Source organism: Neophocaena asiaeorientalis, unplaced genomic scaffold (assembly GCF_003031525.2).
Source record: "Neophocaena asiaeorientalis asiaeorientalis breed wild unplaced genomic scaffold, Neophocaena_asiaeorientalis_V1.1 scaffold497, whole genome shotgun sequence".
NCBI classification, from domain to species: domain Eukaryota; kingdom Metazoa; phylum Chordata; class Mammalia; order Artiodactyla; family Phocoenidae; genus Neophocaena; species Neophocaena asiaeorientalis.
In genome coordinates, this window is record NW_020174568.1 from 1,448,801 (window position 1) to 1,464,279 (window position 15,479).

General features: G+C 60.7%; 1 protein-coding gene across 1 annotated transcript in view; it reads left to right on the plus strand.

Moving 5' to 3' along the window:
- SH3RF3 (SH3 domain containing ring finger 3) overlaps positions 1-15,479 on the plus strand; it is a 201,272-nt gene that overhangs the window by 132,509 nt on the left and 53,284 nt on the right. Inside the window, exons 5-7 of the mRNA XM_024757983.1 lie at positions 1,278-1,631; positions 4,737-4,742; positions 12,678-12,751. Coding sequence (XP_024613751.1) covers positions 1,278-1,631; positions 4,737-4,742; positions 12,678-12,751 — 434 coding nt within the window. The remainder of the gene's footprint in view (positions 1-1,277; positions 1,632-4,736; positions 4,743-12,677; positions 12,752-15,479) is intronic.

The following is a 15,479-nucleotide window of genomic DNA, read 5'->3' on the forward strand; positions in this document are numbered from 1 at the left end:
GCCTGGCGCTTCCTGCTTCTGCTCTTCCGTTGGCGCTGCAAGTGGGCGCACACCAGGGGGTGGAGGAGGCTGGCCCCCGGGGGTCAGAGGGCCCCCGAAGGCTGCGAGGGAGGGGTTGGGCACCGGCTTGCTCTCCGAGCAGCACTGCTGATGGGGCAAACGATTAAAGCCTTAAAGCAGAGCGAGGCCGCTGAGCCTGATTGGAGGCAGCGTTTCAGGGCTAAGCCTGGACTTAGATCACGCGGTTTGGGGCCTGGAGTGAGTTTTTCAAACCCCCGTGAAGGACAGGAGTTTGTAGTGGAAATGCTCACAGCCTGTGCCTGAGCCGTCTGAAGGCGGCTGCGCCCCCAGCGCCTGTGATCGGCTTGGCCTCTGGACACAGCTTCCCTCCCTCTTGCTGCGCAGATCCAGCGCTGCTGCTTTTGTTTGGTTTTAACTCATCGAGATGCTGCCAGCCGCAAATCCCGGCCGGTATATAAGGGAGGACCTGCAGGGCCGAGGGACCCTTCCTGGCCTGGCCCACGGCTCCAGGCTGATGGGAGGACGTGGCACAGCGCCTGCACCAGGCGCCCTGCAGATCCACAGCCAGCACCATGTGGCCTTCACCTGCCTGCAGGGACCTCGTGCCCTTGAAGGCTCCCTTGGTGCACACACTTCCTCTCCTACTCCCGTCAGGATCCAGTGTGTCCTTCCAGCACCGCCCCCGCCCCGCAAAGGCTTCAAACCCTTCACACTGGCACCTGGGACGGTGACCCAGCGCCAGCACTGAGCTCACGCCCTGGCCCCTGCTCATGCTTTCCTTGGACCCCACCGTCCCCACCTGGTCTACGGGTGTGTCTTGTTCCAGGAGGGCCCTTGTTCTGCCCCCTCCCCGAACCTTGCAGGCAGGGCTCTGCTGGCAGCCTGAGGCCTCTCCACTGGAAGTCTGGTCAGCCTAGGGTGGCCACGTGCCGGGGAAGCTGCGTCCTGCTGGTACACGAGGTGGGGAGCACATGGGGGCCGCTCCCACCCTAGGCACCCCCTCTGGGTGTTTCCCAGGCAGCCCCGCTCGGCCAAAGTGGGGAGAAGGGAGCAGCCCCTGGAAACACACCTTTTCAGTAGAATGTCCAGGTGCCACCCTGGCCTTCGCTGTGTTTTCTCCGCACTGTTCGTACTGGATGTGCTGTTGGAAGGGTCTGGCAGCTTGAACACTCTGGTGGCTTTGAGGCGCGAGCAAAAGGCTGGACATGGGGTGCGGCTACTGTCCACTGACGCCTGCCTCTCCCCTCTTTCCTTAGCTCAACGATGCCGCCAAGCAGCTGATGGAGATGGACAGGCTGGGCCCGGCCTCAGCGTCCGGCTGCCTCACCTTCATGCCCTCTGACCCCGGTGTGGGGGCCAGCGCGGCCCCGGGTCCCACTTCAGGCAGCACGGGGGCGGTCAGCGCCTTCCAGCGGCGTGTGGACAGTAAGAAGAATGCCAAGAAGCGACACTCCTTCACGGCGCTCAGCGTGACGCACAGGTCCACACAGGCCGCCAGCCACAGGCGCTCCATGGAGATCAGCGCCCCCGTGCTGATCAGCTCCAGTGACCCACGGGCCGCAGCCAGGATAGGGGACCTGGCGCACCTGTCCCGCAGTGCACCCACCCAGGTAACGTCGCTGGGGCCAGGGCTTCCTCTTCGGCTCCGCTTGCTCCCCGTCCCTGGTCCCTGGGTGGGTGTGAGGGAGGCCAGGCAACAGTGCCTTTTGGGGTCCCCACCCTACGGCCCCTGAAGCCCTGGTGGGAGGTGTGTCTTGGTCTCAACCAGCATTCAGACAGCCGAGGGGGATGTGAGGTGCTTCTCAAGTGCCTGTGACTCGGCCTCTCAAGGTCCCGTCCCAGCCTGCCTCAGCCCTCTGACTCGGGAGAAAGGCCGGGGTCAGTGCTGCTGTGTCTTCAGCATCTCGTGACACTGGCTGACGTGCTCCCTGTGGACAGAACCAGAAGTGACCATGTGTGTACAGAGCCCTCCTCTGTGGGACGGGGCACTGGTTCCGTCCACCGGGGAAGCAAAGGGGTCACCTTGCTCTCAGCCAGCCAGACCAGGCAGCCCTGGAGCCAGGCTGTTGCCGCGTCCACGCTGGTCCTGCTTGCCGCATGACAGGCCGGTCAGTCAAGAGGCGAAGTGTGGGAGCCACGAATGAGATGACCGGGCCCTGGGACCCATTTTCCCGCAGTGACACTTGAAGTGAAAGTTGAGACCAGGCTCAGGGCTTTAGTGAGCGTCGTCAGAAAGGGTGCCGAGGTCAAGGGAAGCAGTTTGCAACCTGGCTGTGGCCCTGTCTAATTCAGCTGTCGGGAGACAGGAGGGGTGGTGCTGAGCGCCTGTGAGTTGAGGGCCAGCCACCAGGGCTGCGAACGGCAGGTACCAGCGTAGGTCGGTGGTCACGGGTGGGACCCAGAGGCCAGCCCCGCCCCCTCTGCCCCCACCGCCGGCGCCACCTTCTGGGTCTGCATCCTCAGACTCCAGCTGCCTGCCTCTGGCGGCCCCTCGCGCCCTGCGGTAACGCTGCCCTTCACCTGGGTGCTCCTGGAGGTGCCCGTTGCCTCCCAGGAGCTCTGAGCACCTTAGCGTGGCCTGAGGAGCCCTTCAGACTTCGGCCACCACCCTGCCGTCTTTCCAGCATCTCCACCGGTCTCCCCTGTGCCATCCGCAGAGATCCTGCACCTGTGCGCCCGTGCTGGCCTGGCTCCCCCTCCCCCCGCGGCTGTTCCTGCCCCTCCCCGCCCCCTCCCCCTCCCCCTTGCGGCACAGACACGCGCCCACGCACACGAAAGGCCTGTGGCCCTCTCGCACCCGCCGACCTAATCCTTGGCCTGCAGGGCTTTCCCCTGCATCCATCGTGGACTGTGTTGCTTTTGTCGCTAGTATTCATGGCCTTCTCCTCGACCCCTGGACTCGGAGGTCCTGGGCAGGGACGGGGTGTCGTCCACCCTGTGTGCCATGTCCTGTCTCCTGACCCCGCACCCAGCCGTCCCTCCTCGGGTGGCCATGGGACCCGAGTCAGCCATGCTGCATTCTGAATAGTCTGAGCATGAAACACCGTGGCTCCAGGGATGCCAGTTGACGCCCCCCTCCGTGATGGCTCCCACGGGCTCAGGGCCCACACTGCCGGCTGCCGAGAGGGTGCAGCTGTGAGGCGGCCAGCTCGCTCCTGCACGCCGTGTGTCCACCACAGGCAGCGGGGCTCCCAGGGGAGCGAGGTCGGGCTGGGCCTCCGATGCCCGCTGTGCTCACACTCGACCCTGACGAATCATTCCTCCCTGCCGTGCGGAGAAGTCCAGGCTCGGCCGAGGCCCTTATGAGCAGCGGAGCACCGCGGTCACCTTGCTGCTGGGGAGAGAGGGTTAGCGGGAGGGACGGGGAAAGAGGCTGTCTAGGCCAGCTCCACCGCGCAGGGTCCAGATGTCTGCTTGCTGAGGTCGGGGGTCAAAGGAGGTGATTGCCCACAGCTCAGAGCGACCTGTCATCAGGTGACCCAGGTCGCCCCCCTACCCCTGCTGCCTGGGAAGCCCCAGGGGGTGCAAGGAGCTCCTGGGCCGGGCAGCGTGGCCGGTTATGCCCCGGAACGGGCAGCTCCAATCCTCCAGGCCTGCTTCCCGCGCACACCGCGCGTCCGCCACAGGCGGGGGGTGCTGGGCCCTCACCCCGACACCTGCAGCTGCGTGGGCCGAGCCCACCTGCCACCTGTTCGGTAGATAGGAGCCTTGCTGGGGCAGAGCCACACATGCTGACTTGCATGTCGTCTGCCCAGCTGTTCTCAGGCCACAACAGCGGGGCTGGTGGTTGTGAAGAGACCACGTGACTCAGGGCCGCTAAAATTCTGACCACCTGGCCTTGTGCAGGGCCGATGGCCCAGTCCCGGGCGGCAGTGTACCCACCGCCGTGGCAGGGGTGGCGTGTGGCCGCCAGTGCACTGGCCCCTACAGGCTCCCGCGTGGAGATGTTCAGTGGCCAAAGCAAGTCCTCCCAGTCTGGCTCTGCTCAGTGGGGATGGGGGTGGAGTGGGGTCCAGGGCACCCAGGGGGAGCCCAGGTGTTTGGGAACAGCCCACGGCACCATTTCCCTGGAGGCTCCGTATTGTCTGTAAGCTTTAACTGCTCGACGCAGAGGCCGGCAACCTCGGAGAGCAGAGGTGACCCACGGAAGCCGAAACCGGCATCTCTGTGCCCGCCGTCCGTGGACGGCCGTGGGTGGGGCCTGCACCCAGCAGGCTCTCACCAGACTCGGTGTTTCTCAGCTTCAGAGAGACCACGACTTACAGGCCAGCTTCAAATAAGCCAACAGAAGCTCTTGAGATCAGAAAGATGTGCTTTAAAATCAGTGAGGAGGGGAGTGTTTGAAATTCAGCAGCGAGAACATCAAAAGGGAGCATTTCTCTAGCGTCTGAGGAGTGAATTGGAAGAGCCCTCCTGGAAGCTTCCGGGCGTCTTTCAACGCATCCGCCTGTGTATGGGGTGGCCTGCAGCCCCTCTCGCCACCTCTTCTTGTGTCGGCCCGGGACAGGCTCTAAGCGGGGAGTGCGGGCACCGACGCGCCGGGCTCCCCGCTGTCAGCCCACCTCCAGGCTCCTGCGCGCACTGCCCGTGGGGAGCCTGGGCTTGTGTCGAGCATTTTCAGAAAGTTACAAAGGTAATTCTGTGCCTTGTCCGGAGCAAAATAAAAAAAAAAGTACCAAGCAAGCACGAGACAACTAAACCGTCTCATCCTTGAGGACGTTGTACAAGAAGAGCTTTCCCTGCAGACGTGGGCAGTGCTGTCCCGACTCGCTGGCTGCAGGAATGAGAACACTGGCTGCCCGGCCCGGGCTTCTCGTCCACCACGTCAGCTGCCGACCTTGTCTGTTCTGCTGCGACGTTAAGGGCAGGGACTGCTGGGCGCCGGCCATCGCCAGCGGCTGAGGGACGGGCCCCTGGGCCTGGTGAGCTGCCGGCCCCTCCGTCCTCCCTCTCGTTTGGCGAGCTCTTGGCTAAAGGAGCAGCCCGGGCAGATGCAGGAGGACCCTTGTTGGACCCCAGCCCCTGGGACCAGCTGGCCCACCAGGCGACAAGGACACTGCTCGGGGCAGGGAGTGCGTGGAACGGCACAGGGAAAGGCTGCAGCCGCTGGGGGGTGGGCCTGCTCTGGAAGGAGGCAAGGCCTCCTGTGGGACTCCATGTCTCCTTCAGGCCCTGCTGCAGAGGCTCATGGCTCATGGATGAGGATGCTCAGGACCCTCCCCACCTCCCCGCTCCTCTCGCCCAGCCCTGCCCCTCCCAGGCCCACCATGTGGACCACGGTATGGGCGCGGCTGCACACCCAGGCCCTGCAGCCGTAGCCTGACCATGGCCACCACTGGCCGGCGGCCTGGGAGCTCGGCCGAGACGGAAGCTGTGCTCGGACCCTCAGTGCCCGCAGGGGCCCTCCACACGGGGGCTCGCGGATACATGGATGGATGACAGACACGCTGAATGGGGCTGCGGGCTCTTGAGTCCTACCTCTCCATAGGAGGCACCTTCTGTTTGAAGGCAGGAGACAGGTCACTGGGATGTGAAAGTCATGCATTTTGTGCAAAGCCAGGGATGATGCTTTCGTCTGTGGACACACGTGGAAGTGGGGGGTGGTCTACACTAGCTACTGGCACCTTCCTGTGAACAAAGACCACCAAGCAGGTGGACTCGTGTGTGGGGAAGCAGAGCGAGGAGACCGCCTGTGACTTTTTTTTTTTTTTTTTTGCGGTACGCGGGCCTCTCACTGCTGTGGCCTCTCCCGCTGCGGAGCACAGGCTCCGGACGCGCAGGCTCAGCGGCCATGGCTCACGGGCCCAGCCGCTCCGTGGCATGTGGGATCTTCTTGGACCGGGGCACGAACCCGTGTCCCCTGCATCGGCAGGCGGACTCTCAACCACTGCGCCACCAGGGAAGCCCCCCGCCTGTGACTGTTTTTGGTGGAAAAAGGCTCCACCTGTTGGTTCAGAGTCGAACCTCGCGATGCCCGATGGGTGAGAAGTAGCCTGTAACTGCCTCCCCCAGCCCCCAACACGTTAGCGCTTTGCGATTTTCACCCCTGCACTGAGCAGGTCAGCCTGTCCCGCTTTTGGCACAGCTGTGGCCGTTTGTCCCCGCTGCTGGCCCCGTGGGATGAGGGCAGAGGCCAGAGGCTTGTCCTCTCACTGCAGACGACACCTCAGGCGGGTCGGCCGACTTCTCAGCGTGCTGGACTGCTGCCGCGTGGGCAAGAGCAGCTGGGTGCCAAGAAAACCTTATTTACAAAAGCAGGGACAGCACGGCCAGATGTGACCTCGGAGGAGTCTGTCGACCGCCGAGCGGACCTGGACTCAGAAGCTCAGGGCTGAGTCAGTAGTTTGTGGGCCGGTCGGGCCACCTGAGGTGAGCTTGGCCTCCTGGTTGCCTCTGCCTCAGGTGGCCAGCCAGCTTCCTGGGGCTGATGGACAGAACCGGGGATGTTCTGTCGGCACAGAGCGACCGGCTCCCTCTCCAGGACAGACCGTCTCCTCCAGGTTCCTTGGCCTCCGACCTCCAGCTGCCAGCCCAGGCCCCGCCCACCGTCCTCCCCGCCCAAACCCCTGGCCCTGCTGGCTGTTGGGTGTTCTTTTTGAAACCAAGCAAAGAGTCGGGCTGTAAACATTTTACTCTGAAGCTGTCTTTGGGAAGCGCGTCCCTAAGAGCCTGATGTTCACCCCGTGTCGCGGAGTGGTGGCGTGCGCTGAATGAAACGTGCCCGTTTCACGGCTCCTTTTTAGGGTGAGGACAGTGCTTTCTGGACACGTGTGAAAAGTTAAAGTGAGGGGTTTCTTCCTAGGGTCTCGCTCTGTGTCAAGGAAGGCAACTTGGAGCCCTCTTTTAGCGGGGGTGCAGCTTGCCAACCCGCAGACCCTTTTCCCTTTTTTAAATCCCAGTGGGAAATAAAAGGCCTGGTTCGCAGCTACTGCTCAGCGGCCCCGGCAAGGGCAGCAGTGGAGCCTCTGGCATCTGCTAGCGACCTGACGGTTTAGAATCAGGGTCCGGGGGCGCTCAGCATAGACTCCTGTCCAATGCCTGTGGGCTGTTGCTGAACGAGGCCTAAGGGATCACTGGAGTCGCCCACTCCATGGGCTCAGTGACCCCAAGGACTGAGCCACTGGCATCCTCACACTGTTGGTGGCTCCCCCGGGTTGGGCCGTGCTCGACTTCTGGGCTGAGCCCCAGCACGCGTCCATTGCGAGTCAGCTGAAAGGAATTCCACCTCATCACGGTGGACCACCTTCCCACGTCGGGACCCCGCGTGCATGGGGCTGCACCAGGCCCGGGGGGAGGGGCGGGGTGTCGCCAGGGTGCAGGAAGGGTCTGTCCCCAGGCTGTGGTCCCAGTTATTTCTGTCCAAAAGCAGCTGGAGCCCTCACCTCCCTTCCTTCCTCCTTGCCCGATTCCCTCTCTCCTGCGAAGCCTTCACTAATCCCTTAAGGCCCAGAGCCATTTAAAAGTAAGCCATTAAAAATCAGAGCAGAATCAGCCTCGGGGCCCTCAGCCGGGAGGAAACAGGCCCCAGTCCTGGCGGGAAGCCTGTTCCACGTTGCAGCCAGAGGGCGTGGGGCACGAGACAACCTGGTGCTGCACCGAACGACCTCAGACAGACTTCTCGTCCCACCCCGTGTGTCCTAGGAGCCGTGCGTTAGGGTGTGGCCGTGCCTCCGGTCAGCGCCGTCCTCCCAGGGCTGGACTGCTACAACGTGGAGCCCCCTGCAACGCCTGGTGCTTGCGAGCCCTTAATCCTGAGAGGAGGCCCCCCGTGCCATGATACCCCTGAGGGTCAGCACACAGCTGCCTCCTGGGCTCCTGGAGGGACCGCCATCTCAGCAGCCGCGTCCTGCTCTGCTGGGTCTGTGTCCTCGGCTGTTCACAGCTCAGCTGCCGGCGGGGTCACAGCTCAGCTGCCGGCGGGGGACACCCCTCCACCTTCCATCGACAGGAACAGAGATGAAGACGGGACCCAGAGGAGGATGGCTGGCCCCACCGGGGAGTCACAGCCCGGGCTCCCACCACCGGGCACAACGTCCCAAAGGGCCTTCATCTGGGCTCCGCACTGCGCAGGGGGGAAAAGTCAGAGCCCCGGGCTCAGTGGGTGGAATTTTAGATGGTCTCCATCTCGACCTTGACCTTGGGAAAAAAGGGTTGTCACAGGTGTGGCCTCTCATGCCCCCGATCCAGCTCTAATGGAGGGTCTGGCCGTGAAATTCCACTTTCTTGCTTTGTGGCCTTCGTGTGTCAGGTTTCAGCTGAGGGCCAGGCTCCTGGTGAAGCTGCTCCCCGTGGCTCCTGTAGGGCAGCCTCGTTGCCCCAGCGCTGGGGGAGCACCACAGGCCTGCTGCCCCAAACACGTGTCGCGCGGAGTTGACGGGTGGGGGTCTGGAGGCCCACAGCCATGGCCAGCCTCTCCCTCTGCCCTGGAGGCAGGCACCAGCCTCCTCTGCACATGTCGCCTCCTGTTGAACTACGGCCTGAGTGGCCGGCAGGCAGCAGGGTGCAGAGACCCCCGGCGGGCCACCTTCCAGGCACGGTGGGACTCAGCAGCCCCCAGCCGGGTCATGGGGCTTCCCGTGTGGTGCCTTTGGCTGGTTGGCTGTTTCAGGAGAGCTTATTTGGACAGGAGGCCCTTTGACAAGAGCAGGGTCACGGGTCTGGCTCCGTCCAAGCCAGTCGCGTGGGCCCTGCCGCCCGGCTAAGGCCCTTAGGCCCCACCGTGGCCAGCAGTGCCGGGTCTGTCAGCAGAATGGCCGATCATCAGGGTCCCCTTACGGTCCTCTCCTGTCCCCTCCTGGCCCCCCACAAAGGCGGCTTGTGTAGAATCCAGTAAACATGGGGTCACCTCAGCCATAGCTTGATCTTGAAACAGACCTCAGGTAGTTGAACTCTGTCGTTCTGTGTATCTTACTTTGAAAATGTAGTGGAAAACCACTGCTGATAGTAAAACGATGGAAAATTTGAACATACAGAATTTTAAAAATACGAACTCAAATCCCAGCTCCCTAAGTAAAAGCATTATCATTTGTGTGTAAATTTCTCCATGTAAATGTACCTATCGTTTTACAGAAACAGGCTAAACCTAGGTGTCCAATTCCCTCACGCCATCCCGTTTGCTGTGCTCCCCCAGCCCTCCACACCCACCTGTGCAGGTCCTTCTCCCAGGTCGTATGGGGCTGTGTCGGTCTGCAGACGGAGTCTCGGGTCAGCCATCTCCTCTATCTGCCCTTTCTTGCGGCCGAATCTTCACCTCCTGTGGCTGCAGAAAGAATGATGCCAGCATTTCCTGAGGGCTTGCTCAGAGCTTTAAATTACTGTGTCTAATATTCCAGCTAACCTAGAAGCTGGGGGCCGCGATGGCCCCATCTCCTCATCCCTCCAGGGCCTGTGTCTTCACTGCGTGATTTCCAAAGTCTCGGGAACCAGGGATTCATGTTTTGTCTGGTGTTCGGGTGGAGGGTAAATCCAGTCCCTGTCACTCGACCGTGGTTGGGGCAGAAGTCCACGGCTCGATGGCATAACCTGTCCAGGGTCGCACGCTGAGAGCTGAGGGCACATCAGCCCGGTGCTGACCCTCGAACGTACACGTCCAGGTCGTGCCCCCTCTGAGCCCCTGGTCGGCCTCCCCCAGGTCTCGTGCTCCATCCCTTCTCACGGCATCTCTGTCTAGCCAGTCGCGGAGGCCGGAAACTCGCTCATCCCCTTCCTTCACGCCCTTCAGCCCCTGAACCCACTAGTCGTGTAGGTAGAGGGGGAGTAACGCCCACCGTGTGCACGTCCTAATCCCCGGAACCTGCGAATACGTTGCCTTCCTTGGCAAGGGACAGGGAACTAGAGACGGAAGACGGTCCTGGGTCCCCTGCGTCAGAGTCAGAGAGAAGCGAGAGGACTGACCGCCTGCCCTGCTGGCTGTGAGGCCGCAGGCCTGTGAAGTGGTGACTCTGTGCTGCTTAGAGCCCTGGGCTCACGGTCACTCGCTGGCGCCTCCCCTGGGGACGGGGTGGTGGGGATATACACGGCCCCCAGCATGGGCTGCCGGGTTCATGGCCAGCCTGGGGCACTGGCCGGCTGGGTGACTGTGAGCCACGCACCTCCTGCCTTGGGCCGGGGTTTCCTCATTTTGTGAAGTGGTGAGAGAAAGCAGCATCTGCCTACAGGCGTTTCTGCGGAGTAAATGAGTTATTCCCGGCGAAGTGCTCAGAGCAGAGCCTGGTCCCTGGTGAGCTCTGGGTCGGGGGTGGCCGCTTTTACCCCTGCTCTTACTCTCCTTACCCACGGCCTCCTGCGCATCCAGACCCCCTGTCTCCCTCTCATCACCCTGACCGCCGATCCATGACTGACCGTCCTCGGCGGAGATGTGGGCTGGTGCCCTCCCTACCAGGTGTGTCTTTGGCCTCCAGGTGCCACCCAGGATCCACAGCTGGCTCGGGGGGCTCCCGGGGCTCCCCCTGCCCCTGGTGCTCCAGCCTCTGCTTCCAACCTTGCTTTCTCCTCCTCCTCCCTTCACTGGGTGCTCAAGGAGCCCCTCTAGCCACACCCAGTCTCGGCGCCTGTCGTGTGCTCTGCAGCCCTGCTCTTGCCGGGACCCCGTGTCTGTAACGACCTGCCTGACGCCTGTCCCCCCACCCCAAGGAAACCCCCGAGATCGCAGGCCATGTCCGCGCCCCCAGCCGGGCCTGGGCTCAGGTGGTCGGCGGGCACCGCCTGCCCACTCCTTGTCAGCGAGCAGGGAGGGCCCCTCACTTGCTTGAGGGGAGCCGTGTGCCTGGGTGCTGTCTCCCTGGCTCCGGGGCTGTCCCTTCCTGGGGGCAGGCGTGCCCAGCGAGCAGGAGACCCGGAGTCTCTGGGCAGAAAGGGACATCCCCGCCTTCCTGGCTCCGCAGCATCCACACGGCAGCCGCAGGGGCAGGTCTGAGGAGCTGGGTCCCTCCCGCAGGTGCAGAAGCTCGGTGAGGGGGGAAGGCCTCGGGATGTCAGTGGCCTGGGGAGGGTCGGGGGGCGCGTTCTGTGTGGGTGTCACATGTTCTCAGTCTGCCAGAAGCTCCGAGTCCTGACGAGGAGAAGCAGTTCTGACGTCTACCTGAGGGGCTGCTGACGGGCTGCGGTCCCCGGGGGACGGGGTTGGGAGGCTGCCTCGGAGACCAAACTTGAGGTTGGAGCTGGTCAGCGATGGGCAAGAATGACCCTCCCCGCACAGCAAGAGGGCCCTGAGGTGGTCGGTCCTGTGTGGGTTGTCCTGCCGCCCCAGGCCTGTTCCAGGTGCTTCTCTGTGATTTGTGCTTCAGTGCTCTTTGTGCCCTGAGAACACACACGTGGTGACAGGTCACCTTCCTCACCTGCCCGGGGCCAAGGCACCAGCAGCTCCTGAGGGCTTTGCCCAAGGCTGCCTGGCTCCCTCTTCATCTGGGTCCCTGTTCCTCCAGGGTCCCTGTCCTGCCCTTGTGGGAGGCCTCCAGGAGGGGAGGACACCCCAGCTCCCTCAGCTTTGAGATACCCCTGGGTGTCCCCATCTGGGTAGTTTCCTGGAGCTGCTGTAACAAACCAGGTGGCTCAGAGCAGCAGGCAGTGCCTGCTCAGCGCTCTGGAGGCCAGAGGTCCAAACTCAAGCTGTCGGTGGACTGGCTGCTTATGGGGCTGATGAAGACCCCACCCAGGCCCCTCCAGCATCTGCTGGCCGCCAGCACCCCACCTCCTTGGCTTGCAGACGCATCGCCCTCGTGTCTGCTCGCCACCTTCTCACCTCTGGTGTCTCTGTTCTTTTCTGTCTCGTGGGATAATCTCATCTCAGGATCCTTGCCTCATGTTACCCCTGCAAAGACCCCAATTCCAAATAAGGTCACCTTCACGGGCACGAGGGCCATGACTCGTGCACATCTTTGGGGATCAGAGTTCAACTCGCCAGGCCACCCAGTACCCTGAGCAGAAAGATGGGATGCCACCTGGGGAGGGCAGGGGTGGCACGAGCCAGTGTGTGGTGAGGGGACTCGGGGGACGATGCGCCTGGCAGGCTGGGTCTACGGGGTTCCTTAAGGATAGCCCAGCATCATCTTGCAGCCCAGAGCCCTCTGCTTGGCCCTCACCCAGCTCGCCGTGCACCTGACACTTGGCAGGAACCTCCTGCAAGGGGGCCATTCCTCCGTTGCCTCGCAGAATAGACCCTTGAAGCTTTGCGCACCTCGGGTCAGGCAGGAGAGGCAGTGCTTTACATCCTGGCACCCTCTAGCTGCCCCCCGTCCACTGCCAAAGGACCGATTTTCTTTAGCTTTGGGGGACACGGTTTCTAAATAAGCTGACATGTTGGAGCATGAAAGGTTTTGTCTGGATTTTCTCGGCCAAACACAGGAGGAATGAATCCGAGTCCTGAGAATGAAGGCCGGCCACCCCACTGCCTCTTTCCGTGATGGACACAGCACCACGCTGTCCGAGCCAGACGCGGGCTTAGCGGTTTCCTGAGCTGCTGCGGGGGGGACGGGGGTCGCTGGCTGCCAGGCCCCCTCTGGACTGAAGGACGGTTACTAAACCCAGGCAGCGGGACCGGGGCCCGTGGAGGCCACAGAGTCAGGCAGCCGAGTGGGCCAGATGCCCAGACTCCACCGCGACTGCTCCCTGCCCCTGGAGCCTGTGTCCACTCACTGTCTCCTCTTGTCTGTTTCCAGGACGCCTCGGCCGGATGCACCCCAGTGGCTGAACAGCAGGGCATGGCTCCCAAAGTCCAGCTGCCCCTCAACGTGTGAGCTGCCGTTTATGTTTTTGGGGTCCCAGCCTTCAGTGCCCACCCCCCCCAGCTAGCGTGTCCATGTGGGGTTTTCTAGCGTGTCACCTGCTTGGTTCTGTGCAGCTCACAGGACGGCTGGCGGGGCCGCCTGGCCAGCAGGCTGGTGGGTTCAACATCACTGCCCCCCCGGCATCAGGTACAAGCGGGGGGCGGGGGGTCCAGATATTTGATGACACTTCCACTGGCCACCCAAGAAAGGGCCCCAGAGGCCCCCGAGGAGGTGGACCCCGCGGGGCAGAGGGTGGCCAGAGCAGCCGACGTCACCAACTGCCCAGATGCAGCTCTGTGCCCACTGCCATCCAGTGCACAGCAGCTGCATGTCATCCCCAAATCGAGCCAGATGAACCGTTGCTGGGAAGTGAGATGCTTGTCTGTTTAGAGAATCTGCTCTTGTTAAATGACAACTCCTAAAAGACGTGCCGTTTAAAATCGCCATTTAAAGAGTGTTCCGAAGAATCATATTGCTGGCTGCTCTGTCATGTGGCAATGAGTTCAGTTACTTGAATGACCGTTTAAGGTGGAGAGTATGAATTTGGAAACAACGTGGCAAGGTAGGAAGTTCCCGAGGTCCAGTGTGGCCAGAGGGACACTTAGAACCTGTGTAGTGGCAGAACAAAATGGATTTCAAGCGAACGATGCCTTTTGAAAATGCAGTTTGCCAGTCTTCAGAAGGATTCCTAGAAGGCGGTTACATCGCTGGTACAGGTTCACCTTCTTCGAGCCCAGGCCAGACGCTTACCTCTATCTGGTGGCAGACAGGAGTCCCTGAACACCCTGCTGTGGCTGGGTGATTGCCGGAACCAACTAAGCCAAGGACACTGGGACCTACCTGTCTTGCATAGCTTCCTGAGGGGACGCAGGTTAGTAAGTGGTGTCTCCATGTCTTTAGGCAGAAATTCAGGCCTTGCCAACACTGGACAGAGGCACCGTCTTCCAACTAGCTCTCTGGATGAGTTCCAACAGCCTTCACTCAGACCTGGGGCCGGGGCACCCGGGGAGGGATGGGCAGGGGTCTTGCTCATGAGAACTGGGTGCAGGACTCTACTTGAGGAAGCAGGCCTGGTCCATGGGAGACGGTGAGGCCTTACTGTAGTACCCCAAGTGCAAGGCGGGACAGGAGAGCTCATGAAGCACGAGGCCCGGGTGTTTCATCTTGGCGTCCCCAGCAAGGTGCCCGGAACGCAGGCTCTTAGTAACTCTTACTTGTTCAGAGAGAGCCGGGTCCTCCCCTCCTGGGCGCCGAGGGTCCTGGCAGCAGCCCAGAGCCCCTGCTCTTGTACACCAGGTCAGCCACCCAAGGAGGCCACTCTGCCTTGGAGACCCAGTTCCAGGAGTATCACTCCCTGAGAGTCATCAGCACATCCTGGAGGCCTCAGCCACATACAGACCTTCCACATCACGGAGGGATTTTAAGTTTGGCGCAGAGTTTGGAGGGACTTCTTTCTCCCCCTGCCACTGCTCTGCCCTGGGGCATGAGGGGGTCAGTGTGGTCCCCAGCTCCCTGCCAACTCCCTCTGCCTCACCCCCAGAGCATGGCCGTCCCTGTTTGGGTGGAGATTTTCATTTGGGTAACAGAAGGGAGTCAGATACATCTTTCAAAGGGTGACAAGCCTTTTGGCAGGATTGTGTCTGCTGGTCATGGTGGTCATACATGGACCGTGGCCAGCACGAGCGTACTGGACTACGGCAAGTTAACGCGTGCGTTCTGTGGCCATATGGTTTGAAATCAGAGACACCAGACCTCCAGCTTTGTTCTTCTTTCCCAGGATTGCTTTGGCTATTCGATGCCCTTTGTGATTCCGTGCACATTTTAGAATTATTTGTTCTAGTTCTATGCAAAATGCCATTGAAATTTTGTTAGGGATTGCATTGACTCTGTAGATTGCCTTGGAGAATATGGCCATTTTAACAATACTAATTCTTCTAATTCATGAGCACAAAATATCTTTCCATTTTTTGTGTTTTCTTCAGTTTCTTTCATCAATATCTTATAGGTTTCACTGTTTTCACCTCCTTGGTTAAATTTATTCCTAGATACTTTATTCTTTTTGATGCAGTTGTAAATGGGATTGTTTTCTTCATTTTTCTTTTGGATAGTTTGTTGCTAGATTTCTGTATATATTCATATGCTGCAACTTTATAAAATTCACTGATGAGTTCTAGCAGTTTTTTGGTGGTTTCTTCGGGATTTTCTATGTATAATATCATGTCATCTGCAAACAGTGGCAGTTTTACTTCTGTCTTCCCAGTGTGGATTCTTTTTCTTTTTCTTGTCTGATTGCTGTGACTAGGACTTCCAGTATTATTTTATTTTTTAGAATTGGGGTATAGTTGCTTTACAATGTTGTGTTAGTTTCTGCTATACAATGAAGTGATTTCAGCTTTATGTATACATATATCCTCTCCTTCTTAGACCTCCCTGCCGCCACCACCCCGCCCCCGCCATCCCACCCATCTAGGTCACCACAGAGCACCAAGCTGAGCTCCCTGCGCTATACAGCATGTTCCCACCAGCTCTCTGTTTTACACATGGCAGTGCACATGTGTCAGTCCCAATCTCCCAGTTCATCCCACCACCCCTCCCTGTGTCCACACGTCCGTTCTCTGTGTCTTCCAGTATTATGTTGAATAAAAGTGGCAAGAGTGGACATCCTTGTCTTGTTCCTGATCTTGGAGGAATTGC